Source organism: Lissotriton vulgaris, chromosome 5 (assembly GCF_964263255.1).
Source record: "Lissotriton vulgaris chromosome 5, aLisVul1.2, whole genome shotgun sequence".
Taxonomy (NCBI): Eukaryota; Metazoa; Chordata; class Amphibia; order Caudata; family Salamandridae; genus Lissotriton; species Lissotriton vulgaris.
Window position 1 is genome coordinate 1,716,252,348 of NC_141693.1, and position 16,900 is coordinate 1,716,269,247.

General features: G+C 44.6%; 1 protein-coding gene across 1 annotated transcript in view; it reads left to right on the forward strand.

Moving 5' to 3' along the window:
- ITGA2B (integrin subunit alpha 2b) overlaps window positions 1-16,900 on the forward strand; it is a 320,876-nt gene that overhangs the window by 104,617 nt on the left and 199,359 nt on the right. The window contains exon 6 of the mRNA XM_086923897.1: window positions 6,387-6,432. Within this exon, the coding sequence (XP_086780023.1) occupies window positions 6,387-6,432 (46 nt within the window). The remainder of the gene's footprint in view (window positions 1-6,386; window positions 6,433-16,900) is intronic.

Sequence of the window (16,900 nt, forward strand, 5' to 3'; positions counted from 1 at the left end):
GTCCCAAAACGTGTTTTTAACATTGAGTTTTCCATAGGGCGGTTGGACTCACTTTTAGCTCGAATGGCTGAATGGATTTCCACAAAACTTGGCAAAATTGTAGGGACTGGTAGCCCGATGTGCCTTTGCTATGTCTCAAGATATATGCTCCAGTGGTTTTTATGAAAATTAACTTTGAAAAATATATATTGGGCTACATTGGGCTATATAAATGTTAGAGCCCAAATATAGCCCAATGTAGCTCAATGTAGCCCAAAGATGGCCACCAGAGACAAAAAAAACCAAATGTAGCCCAAATATCAGCCAGATGTAGCCCAACTATAGCCCAGTGACAGAATGTCCCAGAGTGTTCAAAAGAACAACTAGAGCGCTAACAGTCTTACTTATGACAAAGTATGGCACACCTGAAGTCATCTTGATTGGAATAAAGTGTTAACACTTAAAACATTTAATTTGCAAAGGAACAAAATGAGGGGTTTCATTTTGCCATAGAAATGTTATATATTCACTGAACCATAGGTTATAGACCATATATAGTTAGGAATTAGCATTTACAAAACCTTGAAAATTCACTGAAAAAACCATAGGTTATAGACCATATATAGTTAGGAATTAGCATTTACAAAACCTTATTTTACTCCCACAAAACCATTGAAATTCGCATTTATAGTTAGTTGCACTAACTATATATCGCGCACCCGCAATCCACTGCTGATCATGTCACATATTACATCATTCATGACATGGTCAGTGACATCACTGATGACATCACTGATGACATCTCAATGACATCACTGATGACATCACTGATGACATCTCAAATGACATCACTGATGACATCACTGATGACATCTCATTTGACATTACTGATCACATCACTGATGACATCATTCATTGTGGAGTGCAAAAAAACGATGGATTTGGGCCCAGATCTTTGGACTGGGTTGAGTGTGTGACATTGATCCACATTCGGTCCATCACCTGTTGTGTTTGCATATTCCGCCCTAAGTGCGCTGGGGATGCCCAGACGTGGGTCCCAGGCACTCCACACCACTGGAGTCAAGCTAGCCGGGCTGATGAGAGGTGTTACCTCGAAACCGGTCCGGTCCTCGGATGCTTGATTCCGTTCTGGGAAGGACATGGCTTTTGTAGTTCGGACTGGACTGTTCCCATGGGGCACAGGGTCAGAGCTGATTTGCATATCGCCATTGTCTAACCCGGGTGGTGTGGAGTGCAAAAAAACGATGGATTTGGGCCCAGATCTTTGGACTGGGTTGAGTGTGTGACATTGATCCACATTCGGTCCATCACCTGTTGTGTTTGCATATTCCGCCCTAAGTGCGCTGGGGATGCCCAGACGTGGGTCCCAGGCACTCCACACCACTGGAGTCAAGCTAGCCGGGCTGATGAGAGGTGTTACCTCGAAACCGGTCCGGTCCTCGGATGCTTGATTCCGTTCTGGGAAGGACATGGCTTTTGTAGTTCGGACTGGACTGTTCCCATGGGGCACAGGGTCAGAGCTGATTTGCATATCGCCATTGTCTAACCCGGGTGGTGTGGAGTGCAAAAAAACGATGGATTTGGGCCCAGATCTTTGGACTGGGTTGAGTGTGTGACATTGATCCACATTCGGTCCATCACCTGTTGTGTTTGCATATTCCGCCCTAAGTGCGCTGGGGATGCCCAGACGTGGGTTCCAGGCACTCCACACCACTGGAGTCAAGCTAGCCGGGCTGATGAGAGGTGTTACCTCGAAACCGGTCCGGTCCTCGGATGCTTGATTCCGTTCTGGGAAGGACATGGCTTTTGTAGTTCGGACTGGACTGTTCCCATGGGGCACAGGGTCAGAGCTGATTTGCATATCGCCATTGTCTAACCCGGGTGGTGTGGAGTGCAAAAAAACGATGGATTTGGGCCCAGATCTTTGGACTGGGTTGAGTGTGTGACATTGATCCACATTCGGTCCATCACCTGTTGTGTTTGCATATTCCGCCCTAAGTGCGCTGGGGATGCCCAGACGTGGGTCCCAGGCACTCCACACCACTGGAGTCAAGCTAGCCGGGCTGATGAGAGGTGTTACCTCGAAACCGGTCCGGTCCTCGGATGCTTGATTCCGTTCTGGGAAGGACATGGCTTTTGTAGTTCGGACTGGACTGTTCCCATGGGGCACAGGGTCAGAGCTGATTTGCATATCGCCATTGTCTAACCGGGTGGTGTGGAGTGCAAAAAAACGATGGATTTGGGCCCAGATCTTTGGACTGGGTTGAGTGTGTGACATTGATCCACATTCGGTCCATCACCTGTTGTGTTTGCATATTCCGCCCTAAGTGCGCTGGGGATGCCCAGAAGTGGGTCCCAGGCACTCCACACCACTGGAGTCAAGCTAGCCGGGCTGATGAGAGGTGTTACCTCGAAACCGGTCCGGTCCTCGGATGCTTGATTCCGTTCTGGGAAGGACATGGCTTTTGTAGTTCGGACTGGACTGTTCCCATGGGGCACAGGGTCAGAGCTGATTTGCATATCGCCATTGTCTAACCCGGGTGGTGTGGAGTGCAAAAAAACGATGGATTTGGGCCCAGATCTTTGGACTGGGTTGAGTGTGTGACATTGATCCACATTCGGTCCATCGCCTGTTGTGTTTGCATATTCCGCCCTAAGTGCGCTGGGGATGCCCAGACGTGGGTCCCAGGCACTCCACACCACTGGAGTCAAGCTAGCCGGGCTGATGAGAGGTGTTACCTCGAAACCGGTCCGGTCCTCGAATGCTTGATTCCGTTCTGGGAAGGACATGGCTTTTGTAGTTCGGACTGGACTGTTCCCATGGGGCACAGGGTCAGAGCTGATTTGCATATCGCCATTGTCTAACCCGGGTGGTGTGGAGTGCAAAAAAACGATGGATTTGGGCCCAGATCTTTGGACTGGGTTGAGTGTGTGACATTGATCCACATTCGGTCCATCACCTGTTGTGTTTGCATATTCCGCCCTAAGTGCGCTGGGGATGCCCAGACGTGGGTCCCAGGCACTCCACACCACTGGAGTCAAGCTAGCCGGGCTGATGAGAGGTGTTACCTCGAAACCGGTCCGGTCCGCGGATGCTTGATTCCGTTCTGGGAAGGACATGGCTTTTGTAGTTCGGACTGGACTGTTCCCATGGGGCACAGGGTCAGAGCTGATTTGCATATCGCCATTGTCTAACCCAGGTGGTGTGGAGTGCAAAAAAACGATGGATTTGGGCCCAGATCTTTGGACTGGGTTGAGTGTGTGACATTGATCCACATTCGGTCCATCACCTGTTGTGTTTGCATATTCCGCCCTAAGTGCGCTGGGGATGCCCAGACGTGGGTCCCAGGCACTCCACACCACTGGAGTCAAGCTAGCCGGGCTGATGAGAGGTGTTACCTCGAAACCGGTCCGGTCCTCGGACGCTTGATTCCGTTCTGGGAAGGACATGGCTTTTGCAGTTCGGACTGGACTGTTCCCATGGGGCACAGGGTCAGAGCTGATTTGCATATCGCCATTGTCTAACCCAGGTGGTGTGGAGTGCAAAAAAACGATGGATTTGGGCCCAGATCTTTGGACTGGGTTGAGTGTGTGACATTGATCCACATTCGGTCCATCACCTGTTGTGTTTGCATATTCCGCCCTAAGTGCGCTGGGAATGCCCAGACGTGGGTCCCAGGCACTCCACACCACTGGAGTCAAGCTAGCCGGGCTGATGAGAGGTGTTACCTCGAAACCGGTCCGGTCCTCGGATGCTTGATTCCGTTCTGGGAAGGACATGGCTTTTGTAGTTCGGACTGGACTGTTCCCATGGGGCACAGGGTCAGAGCTGATTTGCATATCGCCATTGTCTAACCCGGGTGGTGTGGAGTGCAAAAAAACGATGGATTTGGGCCCAGATCTTTGGACTGGGTTGAGTGTGTGACATTGATCCACATTCGGTCCATCACCTGTTGTGTTTGCATATTCCGCCCTAAGTGCGCTGGGGATGCCCAGACGTGGGTCCCAGGCACTCCACACCACTGGAGTCAAGCTAGCCGGGCTGATGAGAGGTGTTACCTCGAATCCGGTCCTCGGATGCTTGATTCCGTTCTGGGAAGGACATGGCTTTTGTAGTTCGGACTGGACTGTTCCCATGGGGCACAGGGTCAGAGCTGATTTGCATATCGCCATTGTCTAACCCGGGTGGTGTGGAGTGCAAAAAAACGATGGATTTGGGCCCAGATCTTTGGACTGGGTTGAGTGTGTGACATTGATCCACATTCGGTCCATCACCTGTTGTGTTTGCATATTCCGCCCTAAGTGCGCTGGGGATGCCCAGACGTGGGTCCCAGGCACTCCACACCACTGGAGTCAAGCTAGCCGGGCTGATGAGAGGTGTTACCTCGAAACCGGTCCGGTCCTCGGATGCTTGATTCCGTTCTGGGAAGGACATGGCTTTTGTAGTTCGGACTGGACTGTTCCCATGGGGCACAGGGTCAGAGCTGATTTGCATATCGCCATTGTCTAACCCGGGTGGTGTGGAGTGCAAAAAAACGATGGATTTGGGCCCAGATCTTTGGACTGGGTTGAGTGTGTGACATTGATCCACATTCGGTCCATCACCTGTTGTGTTTGCATCATTCATGTGATAACACGATGAACCTCTTCAGACTCTAATATAACCTTAGATACACTCAGTGTAAACAGACACTCACAGACTGTCACTCATCCATGGAGTTACTCACACACCTAGTCAGTCATGCAAAGAATCAATCACACCTCCATTACCTCAACTATACAGTTATGCACACCTTACTTATTCAAACATATACTAACACATATTTACTCTCTTATGCAATCCCTGATACAAGTTCACAATGATCTATACAGCCACTCACACATTCACTGGCTCTTATGCACAGTTATTTATATATGTCAACTCTCACATGTACTGTGTTTTACATATGTACTTACTTTGACATGTAGCACTGAGATATCCATTCACTCACCAATACACTCATGCACACAGTCAACCGCCCATACAGCTGTTTCCACATGCACTTTTGAACCCATACATCTAGTGAATCAACTGCTCACACATCTATGCACAGTCATACACCTCCTAGCCACCCACACACACACTCAGTCTCCCATACAAATACTTGGGCAACCAATCAATAACCCATATAGTTACTCATATAGCTACTGATCAACACATGCAGCAGTTTACAGAACAACAGACATAATGATGCACAAATTAAGACAGTTTAGTCCCTAACCCATGCACTCAGTGAGACACATTTAATCACTCAGTCATACAGTCAGTCATGCACCTACTAAATCCTTCATCCAGACACTTATACATCCACTCATTCTTCAATATGTAAGACATATTTTAACTTTACAGAAAAATACAGTCACTGGATGTTGTCATCAGTGATGTCATCAGTGATGTCATTTGAGATGTCATCAGTGATGTCATCAGTGATGTCACTGACCATGTCATGAATGATGTAATATGTGACATGATCAGCAGTGGATTGCGGGTGCGCGATATATAGGTAGTGCAACTAACTATATATGCGAATTTCAATGGTTTTGTGTGAGTAAAATAAGGTTTTGTAAATGCTAATTCCTAACTATATATGGTCTATAACCTATGGTTTTTTCAGTGAATATATATATATATATATATATATATATATATATATATATATATATATACAGAGAGAGAGGGAGATAAATAGAGAGATATCTCTCTCTCTACTGAGGGTCAGCATTCATCTATGAGGGGCCATTTCAAATTTTTAGAACATACTCATGTCACTTGTTTATATAAGGACTGCAAATGAACGTTATTTAAATAGTCAGAGTCAGTGGTTATCATTAAAACTTGGCATGTGTTAAACTTACATCACCCTATACCTGAGGCAGGCTTAAAGCTCTATCTCTTCTGTGGATCCGTCTGAACCCTAACTTAAGCAAACAGCCTCAATCTTCCAAACAGCTTATGAAGAGCATGTGTTACCTTTGTCAACATTTGGGGGACTAGACCCTCTACGAACCCATTAGCAGGGTATTACGAGTAAACATATGACTAGTAAGATTTCATCTCAATGTAGAAATGTATAATTGTTTTAGTTTTTGTCGATTCAGCAGACCAACTTAAGAAAGCAATCATCAGTATGTGGCATAAACGTGCTCTGAAATGTGACTTGGTGATTGCCCCGCTCTGTCCTTAGGGTCCTCTGCTTGGGTATTTTCGCCTTCTTTGCCTCTACACATGCACACCTCTTTTTCATTTAGTGGTTCCCCCACTCCATTCTTCCATGTGTTCATCCCTGCTTTACCTTGATGCCAATCAAATCTCTAGTCAATCTAATTATGACTGCTTTTTGTTTCAGGATGGGACACTTGTGGTCGGAGCCCCAGGAGGTTATTTTTTTGGAGGTGAGTTTTGCTTCTGTTCAGTGGGTGTCTCTCTCCACCTGGCAACAAGCAGAGGAGCAGAGTTAAAAAGAGTTTGGGAGAGGTATTGATTGAAGTTCATACAGAAGATTTATGTCTGTCCTTGAGCATCTATTTTGGCTGTGGAGGGATGGAGAAGCAACGAGGCAGGTGATGTGGTCTAGAAGTGAAATTGTTGAGGTAAGCACCAAATCGTCTGGTTATAGGAAAATCACTGCAAACACTTCAATAACCCATTCCTCCGGCCACACTGTCTGGATAAAACTGACAGTCCTAAGAAACAGGACAGGCCCTAGTTTGTAGTCCATACAGCCAGGAGGTCGTGTTTTCACCTTATGATAGAGTGCAGGGGTACAGCTCTTTTCCACTGAACCCTGAGTCCATGAGCCTCATAGCTCTCATGCTCAAAATCTGATCAGGGACTGGGACAATTCTCTTTGGTATGGTGTGAGTTTTGCAAAGGTAGAGTTTGTATCTGTAGTAAATAAGTTCCAATGGCCAAGTAGGTAGAGTGAGAAGGGTTCTTTATTCAAGATAAAGAGTAGGTCAAGAGCGGACCCTTCCTTGCAGAAGCAACCAGTAAACTGCCACATCATAGAATACTGAACATACAAAGTACAGAATGTAGAATACAGAATACATGCAAGGAATTCGACAAAGACTAGAATGATAACTTGTAATAGAGATAGCTTGTTAACCTGTAATGTACTACAGTATCCTTGATTAATTTATTGACCCTCTAAAAAGAGGACCCAATGAAAAGACTGAAGGCTATTCTAGCTTCTGTACCCCTAGAATGTGCATCTTATCGTACTCAAGATCTGCCTATACCACGGGAGACCACGTCAGGGTTGTTTTTCTTGTGTCTGTCTTTGTGCCCTCAATCATAAGAGTGCCCAGCAACAGGACAAGTTATGCCACTACTTATAAAGAGCCATGCTGGATACCTAGATCCAGTACTCAACCTTGGAGTTTTGGTGCGTTCCTCTTCCCGTTATTTAATTTGTAAAAGAAAATAAGTGCCAGGGCTCTCATCAGGAGGCCACTGCAGCCTGCATCAGACATTGCCTCTGCTGTGCTGCCAATGATAGTAACAACCCAACTACTAACCATCACACACTGAGATCATCTCTAAATTAGCAAGACAGTGTCACTTTGTGACAGACTGTCAACAAGCGCTGGAGTTGACAATTAAGTGCCAGTGCCAACCCCGAAACCCACCGGTTCCCATTAAGCACTACGCTCTTCCCCTTCCTGTGAAGAGATACCTGAATTTAAAAGGTGGCAGTTCACCATTAAAGGTAATGGGTTCCTCTTTGATGTCTAAGGGAGTCCTCTGCTCTTTCATTAAGGCAAGCATCGTCCAGATTCTGGCTACACTTCATGTGTGGAGACATGAGTGTGCTATATGGCTAGTAAAATGGCCATCATCGGCTTTCGTAATGATATGAATGATATGAGGGGTGTTACCCGAAGCAAGCACACAGGTGTGGGGAACCTCCCTGATGTATTGGGCAGCTGGCGTACCACTGACATCTTTTGAAAATGTTTACTACATCCCTCAGGTTCAAGCAATGGTTCTCTCTTGTTACAGTAATAGATTACCTGCAGGTAAGTCATGGATTTCTCCTTTAAACAGGTACTGCAGCCCTGATGTGATATGTCGGGAAAGTGCCTTTAAAAGCCTAACAGTTCTGACAAGTTTAAGTGCTGTTCCAGTGCAGATCAATGCTGGCGGAGAACCATTAAGTATAAAACATCCTGTCTGACAAGTTCCAGTATTGGTCCCTAAGAAGACATGATTTCCCGGTAAAGAAATGCTGACACCGTGCCATTTAAAGTTATTGCAAGCCTGAACAGAACTGTTACTATTGTGCTTTAAAAATGATGCCAGCTCTCCTGTGCCTTTAAAGTATATTTGTTTTCAATTAAAAAAAGCCAACAACAAATCAAAAAGAACCCTGCAACTACTGATCCCCTCTGAAAGTGTTGCAGCGGTACTTCAGAAATAATTTCTAAACCCAACATCACCGCTTCCCTGAAATATTCAATCACACATTCATTCATTCACCAGTGGGGCCCATAACACTGTACTCTCTTCACTATTACTCTATTTCAGGGTTTGGTGACATCTATCTGGAGTAAATGCTGTAACATTGGTGGAGTGCCTGAAACCTATCTTAAATAGTTATTATTTATACCTGCAGTTTAAAACAGTTTACCATGGTTTAATCAACATCAATTTTATTCAGACACACCACCATAGTGGCGATGAACCTGTTAGTAGAAAATAGGCGTAGGAAAATACAAGACCAGCTTTAATTTTCCAACTTTCTTATTTTATTATCAACAGATTTCAGCATGTCTAATATTAAGGCATTTATTAATTCTTTATTCAAGAAAATTCTTAAATCTTTATTTCAGCAAAAATGATCATTTATTGTAGAGCTCAGAAATAGACATGTATTTAAAGTTCAGTTGGGAAGTTTAGCAAAGAAACGGATAGTTCCAAATTCACTCTTTCCTAACATCCCTAGCCAGTGGCGGCTGGTGACATTTGAAGGTGGTAGGGCGTAAAATGTGCGGTGGCGCGAATCGCAGAGCACAAGCATAGCGATCTAGCCAGAATGACCGAACGAGGCTCAGGGGGGGGAGGAGAAAGCAAAGTAATATATAAATTCTGCCAGTTCCACCAGTACTAGACACATTGTCAATGTGTTTTATCACCACACAGAGGTTGAGATGATGTGCATGTCTCATCCATGTACTAACCACACCTCACCCCATCCGCTTTTCTCCAGCTGGTGCTTATTCAAATCTATACATCTTATGTACTGCGGTAATGTACTGTTGTTCATCAAAGTTAGTAGTTTATTCACATCCGACTGCAAATGTATATACCCCTACAATACTAAAATGCATGTAAATGTTGCGCAGCTGCGCTTGTATTGCTGACGGAAAGGTAATTTCATGAGCACTCGAGATGGCTGGGCCTAGCATCAGATACATTTACGAATGTCTGCAACTCTGTGCTTGTCTGCGTTTCCGCTATATAAACATCAACACTCTTGGAAGTGCAGAGTCACTCTGCACTTCAAAGACTGTTAATGTTTATATAGCGGAAACGTGACCGAACATATTAAGAGCTGCAGCCGTTGTCTGCTTTACATCCTGGCGATTGGATTTTGCTAAGTCCATGATCAAACATCGAAGTATGGCCATAATGCTGGCTAGAGCAAGCACAGCTGAGCTGCCGACTTTGGAGGGAGTGTCTGTGTGCAACGTGTGCACTGTAGTAATGGCGGCGTTAGGTGCAGAGCAGACCTGACTACTTTGGAAGCACTAAAGTAGGCAGCTCTGCTCTTGCCATGATGTCACACACAAGCAAAATAATACATACTCACTCAGAGTAATTAGGCAGGTCGGACATTCATCCAACATTCACGTTGCAGCCAGGCTGCCAATATAGAAGTAGAGACGCACTGTGCACACGCAGAACACTAAGTACCTTCTTCATATGGGAGCCTCAGCCACGGCGCACTTTGTACTTCGAGACAGCACACACTACAATCATGTGTTCGAGGCGGCTCACATGCGTGCGCAATACTCACACTTAGTTGTCAGGTTTCTCCCATTCATAACCAACATAACAACCCACCCACCTTATCCTGGAGTCCGAACCCGTACATCACCGCTGCATGTCCTCAAACACATCCATCTGCTGTATGGTCTAACGTGACCAGTCACGGCTCGCTCACAGTGGGGGCAAGGGGGGTGGGGATAAATAAAATAAAAAACTTACCTTGTCTTCACTTGACCGGGTCCGCACCATCTCTGCTCTGGGGTCCCGTTGGCGCCTAGACTAATTAGTAATGGCTGCCAACTTGCCGAGACACAGTAGTAGCCAATCCTGATGCTGCTCTCTTTAGAGGAGAGCTGCTCTCTAAAGAGAGTAGCATCAGGATTGGGCTGAGCCTTAAAAAAACGTTGTTCGTTTTTTCAGCACTGGGGTACATTGCATTAGGCAGGCAAACCCCTAATCCGTTGTTTTTTTTAAAGCCACATAGTTTACTAGTTGGAAAAGCCCTGCCGGGCAAACACCACATGCGCAGTGAGTGCGCACTGTGCAGGCACAGAGTCAGTCCAGCGCCACCCAGTGTCAGACAGTGCATACTACTGTCCATGTCCATGACACACACACACACTATGGCCGCAGGGCAATAATTATCGGGCAATTTATTCGAGCGGCGCGTTAATTTATAATACTTTTATTAACGCGCCGCTCGAATAAATTGCCTGATAATTATAGGTGGGGCAACGCCCAAACGCCCTAATGGTAAAACCGCCACTGTCCCTAGCTAACACCCTCATCTTATCGTAACAGTCCTGCAAAGAAAACAAATAATCAGAAGGGATCTTACATCCAGGAATCGATCTTCAGTCCGGCAGCATCTCCAGAGAAAATTGAAAGGAGCGATGCCTCTAAGTAAAATCAGGGGTTTTTATACACTAATTTCCTAACTTAATCTATCTAAAAAGTATTTAACATCACCAATTCGGGTTCTGATTGGACAATTTTGGGGTGGGTGAGCATCTCCTCACCATTACAACATAATATTCACAGTGATTCAGCAGATTCATAATATTCTTATTGTTTTAGGTCAGTCTTGGCCTAGTCACGTCAGCAACTTGGAACGTTAGGACCTTTTCCCACGTTTAGAAAATTCAAATGTCCATAATTTGGCACCCATCCTTGTTTTCAGGACACGGTAACCTTGAACTCCCCATCTGAGCACAGGCAGCTCGCTCGCACTTGCAGGCTTTGGAGGCACATGTGCAGTCTAGCATTCGCTCGCAGTTCTTCAGAGCGGCCATTTTCACGGTAGGCCTCAGAGGCCACTTTTTGGAACTATCGTAGAAACAAACACAAATTCATGTTATATATAGAACTAAGGCCCTTCGGTTTACCTCCCACCATACTAAAGTTTCCCCATTAGTTATTACCTAGCAAATAAGCCACATAAATGCGTTTTATACTTACATATCCGACGACTTTGTAGCACAAAACGTATACAATAAGCACACACATGCTGCATTTATTTCTATTTAAGCTGTGCATTAGTTCACATCACCATGACAATACAAATTAGTTAATTATTTTGCTTCATGCAAGCAAGATTAGTATTCCAGTGTGTATTTTATGTATGAATCTTATACTATGGTTGATTATTACAGCACAAAACACCATTAGTCAAGTTAATGTTATGGAATATTGACTTCACAAGTGGTTTACAAAATTTTGGTTTTGCCACCTCGCTCCATCAAAAGCATGGTGGCAGAGGTCACAAGACAACTGCAGCAGTATGTCAAAATCTGCCAAAATCTCCACAATCAGTGTTTATGTTTGCAATGTGGCTCAAGACAACCCAATAGATATTAGGGAAGATCTCGCAGTGTCCATGGGTATGGGTCTATAGAAGTCTTTAACCTACTCAGGCTGTTGGCAGCTAATGATACTGTTGGCTTTGGCATAAGACTGGACTACCTCAAGAACATATCCAGAGAGGAAGACAGAGCTATTGGGTCAACTCAAGCCTTTCTTGTCAATTGTAGCCTGCAGATTACATTGGTTTCTTCAAAAGTGCAACTTGCAGTGTTCCTCAAGACTCTTCAGTGTATTGAGAACTATTTTATGAATGCATGCCACCTATCAAATCACAAAAGTATCTTACCACCCTTTAAACCGAGTTTCTACTCTGATTGAATCCTTTTTATATGATGGATCCAAAGAGGTTTTTGGTGTTATTTTTCATTATTGGGTCTCACCCTGGTCTTTATAAACCAGGGCGGGCTCAACTGTTTTCCTGGGAGTACTTTGGATTTATTTCCCAATGCGGTCTTTTTGTCTGGATAAAAATACCTAAAAGACACCCAAGCTTCCGTTTATTATTGGGTGCCTTTGGTATGTTTAAAAACCTAACTAGTTGGGTGTATATCTGGAGGTATTACAACTCTTGCACCCTTGTAAAAAGGATCTGGGTCAATCAGAGAGACTTGGTCAAAAGGGTGTTATGATACTTTTGTGATTTTGTGTTACAAATAGGGAGGCAGTATCCTGTTCCCTTCCTCCCAAAAAATCTTTCTTCCCTCCCTAGACAATTTTGTGGGTAAAAGGAAAAACAGTGCAAAGCCAAGCATACAGCTGCAAAGGGAAAAATAATATATGTGCATGATATATAGTACCTCAAATAGTGATTCTAATAAACAGTGAAAGCAAGCTTTATAGTATTGGACTAGTTTCTAATTAAAAAATGGAAAGGAAAAAATGACAGAAGAAACAGGCATTGTCTACATGGATGATATGGTAGCAGAGCTTTTATCGGAACCACCTGATAAATCAATCAATCAATCAATCAATCAATCAATCAATCAATCAATCAGGGGTTTGTATAGCGCAGTTACTCAACCGTGAGGGTCTCAAGGCCCTGGGTGGGGGGGTGCTGCTCCGTCTGGGTGCTGGGGTTCAGTCAGAGAGCCAGGTCTTGAGATCCTTCTTGAATTGTTCCAAGTTTTGTTGGCGAGGTAGGAGAAGGATCTTCCTCCTATTCTAGTCTTGTAGAATCGTGGGATGGTAGCCAGGGACGGTTGAGCGGAGGTGTCTGGTGGGTACGTGGAATGAGAGGCGGTGGTTCAAATATGCTGGCCCCAGCCTCGTAGAGGGCTTTGTAGGCCTGTGTGAGTAGCTTGAAGGTGATTCTTTTGTTGACTGGGAGCCAGTGGAGTTCTCAAAGGTGTTCGAGGATGTTGTTGCGTCGGGGGAAGTTAAGGACCAGTCTTACTGTGACATTTTGAAAGGTGCCACTGTAATCCCAAGCTGAGGGGTGGAGCCAGGATAAGGACTTCGGTCTTGTCCAAGTTGAGTTTGAGGCAACTGTGTTTCATCCAAGTGGCACCGGACTTCATCGAGCTGTGGAAGTTGTTTCTAGTGGCTCTGGGTTCATTGGTGAGGGAGAGGATCAACTGGGTGTCATTGGAGTAGGAGACAATGTTGAGTCCATGGTTTCTGATGATGGCTGCGAGTGGGGGCCATGTAGACTTTGAAGAGGGTGGGTTCAGGGAGGAGTCCTGGGGCACTCTGCTGCTGATATCTGTGGGTTTTGAGATCAACAAAGGTAGTCTGACTCTCTAAAAGAATATAATCCAGGCCGTAGCAGAAGTACAGGGATGAGGCACCCTGAGCAACCTTAAAAAGCACAGGTTAGGACACTTCTATATGGATCTGTGATGACTAAACTTTTAGGGGCCGATTACGATGTCTGTCAGAAAGGCTCCAAAATGGCAATCAGTTTTACCTAACCCGTGTCGAAACCCATGTAGCTGACCGACTCTGAATAATTTCCGACCAAGCGATTACAATACAAGGTAACCGATCGGTCAGTCTGAATTGGATCTGACTGGCATTTGAAGAGTCCGAGTGGGTGGAGCCGAATCGTACAGCTCAACGAACCGCGTTTCCTACCAACTATGTCAGAGCCCGGCAGCCCTTCCGAATTGATCTGTCCGACACCGGTAGGCTGTCAGAACCTGACTTTGGGGACTCGTATCAAGCCCCCTTCACCCTGAGGCCTCCAGTTGGGGCCCGCCACAGGATGCAAGGTTTTCTGCAACTACCCTGGTTTTTAATGGAAGACTGTGTTGTCGGTCGGATCACAGGCTCCCATTGAAGTCAATGGGATTCCGACCGAACGGTGTTTGGAATCATTGTAATCGGTCTGTCGGACTCCCCGAACCCAAGTCGGTAGGAAACAATTCCAACAAGGAATCGATAGGGATGCTTTTCGGCCGACATCATAATGAGGACCTTAAAGTCAAACACAGCCCAAATGGGATTGAATGTCAGCAATGAGCCAATAATCTTTCTAGATGTTAAACAGTTTAGAAAAGACCATCCACGGCCCATCTAATAGAGTAAGGGGCCACACCTACTCACCTTTTGAGCATAGGTCAGCCTGACAGACACTCTCTATTTTTAGGTCAAGCAGCCAGGAGCTAGACATGCACTAAATTTGCAGGCTCCTGACTTCCCGAGCTGAACTTTGCTGGCCTGAAGAAATCAGAGCTCCTATGGGAGTGACCTCTCAGTCTGACAAAGCACTTTGAGGCTCCCCCTCATGACAAAGAAGAGCATCACTGATTGCCTTGGACCTGGGCACTTCTGTTATAAGCTCTGAAGTGCCCAGCGCCGAGAGTCAGTCACTGACACCTTGTCACAGAGTGGAGTGGGGTCAGCAGCCTCACTGGCCCCATCACTCTGAAATCTCTGTGGGGGGCTGCGCAGGTAAGTATGATTTAATTTTTAAGTGCGTGCGTGCATGCATGCGTATGTGAATGAATATTTGGGTGTGAGTGTTGTAAATGGATGTGTGTGTGTACGTGCGTGTGTGAATGCATGAGTGTGAGTGAGTGTTTACATATGCTTTTGTACCCCGACCACCCCCGCCTGCTGAAAGTACAGGACACCACTGGAAAAGATTGGTCCATAATGCAGCAGCGATTGGCTAGGCCTCATTATCAATACTGTCAAACACTTATCAGATGCAATTATATTAAACATTAAAATAAGCGAGGGTCATCTAAAAACTAGATAGCGATTGGTTTTTACAAAAAGAAACTGGAGGAGGTTAATTAAAGAAATCTCAGCCTACAAAGAGTTCCTTACAGAAAGCAAAAGTTCTAATTTGCGAAAAGACGCTTAAGCGCTGCACAAATCGCAGCATAGAAGGGAGAAAGCAACCCCACTCATTGCCATGGAGGCATGCAGACGTGCAGCAACACATGCTATTATACAGCATGGACACAGTTAAAAAGATTACTGATAAAGGTCAAAACGGTGAAAGACATAGGTAAACAGGCAGGATTGTACCCTTGATGCTGTAAGGAGCTGTGCCGTTAACTGTCCATCTGTGCCAGATGGATGAGGTACAAGGCAAACACGCCAACACGCATCTGGAACAGATATATCACCACCCCTAGAGCCTAGTTCTGCTGAGAAGGCAACCAATGCCAGAGGTCATAAACATTGCTTTTTGTAGACACTCTGATTTATGAGACTACTTTCTTATGTTCGTGTTCACATACTGGTGGAACATGAAGGAGTCATGAGTGCTGCCTGGGAATCTGCCTACAAGGTAAATTATGATGCATGAGGCGCATCACACACTACCTGTACATTGAGTGAATGGGTGTTTGTTTTGTTTCTATAAATGTGTTCATTTGCAGATTGGAGACATATGGCAATATGTGTGCCATCAACAGAACCAATTACATTGGAAAACTTTGCTACCTGATAAAACATTAGTTTGGTCTGTTGTAAATGTTGATGAGTATTTGGAATCTTTGGAAAAATATATATATATTGGTTCACTTTGCTAACTATGATGTCCAGAAACCTGTGAAAAAACCTAGAAAAAGAACTTTGTGACATTCACCCAGCTACTTTTATGACTCCCTGGTAACTGCCAGAAGCTAAAAGGTGTAGAAACACAATACCCACACATGTGGTGGGATTGCATTGCTTCTTACCGTTGCGGTATGTAGATGAGGTTATCAATCAGCAATTAAATCTAAACTTACATCACCACTTAGTCTGTACTTCTTATACATCTCAATCTACTCAAACAGGGTGATCCTCACCCTAAATATCCTCTCCTTTCTCCTTCTCCTCCATCTACCAGCCGAAATCCTCATCCTCCTCGCCAAGACATACAAAGCCACCATCCATTCTGAAATAGCCAAATGCATTTTTTCATAGTTTGCGCCTGGATACCATCTGATAAACATTGATGGTAATTGGATTTTCTAAATGGCCATTTTGCGACTATTCACTCTTAGGAAATTCTTTGTACATAGCGTTAGCGATTCGCTATTTGGAATTGCCAAGTTGTGATTTCCTATTTAGAAATTCCAAAAATGTGATTTCTACATGAAGAAAATCGTAAATTACACCATCGAAAATGCCTTTCATACATACTGAAATGCAAATTTTGCATTTACTAATGGCCTGAAATTGTAATTCTCTGAAATGCAAATTTTGCATTTACTAATGGCCTGAAATTGTGATTCTCGCTGTTAGGAAATGCAAAATGCCTTCTTACATATGACCCTGTATTCTTTAATAAATACATATTTTTCTTCCTTCAAACCATACAAACCCCCTGTTTAATAGTTTCAGTTTCATGTTTAATTTGTGAATTCTTATAAATTTTTTTACCATATTTAATATCATTGTTAGATTCTTTGTTCTCCGAGGTAGACACATCCTTCAACAGCACGTTGAAATTCAACATATAAGGAGACAAGAAATTAGTATTATTAAGAATACTAAGAAATACTGTACACAACAACCTATATGAAATTGGAAACTGGGTATATTTGAAACCATCACCTGCAG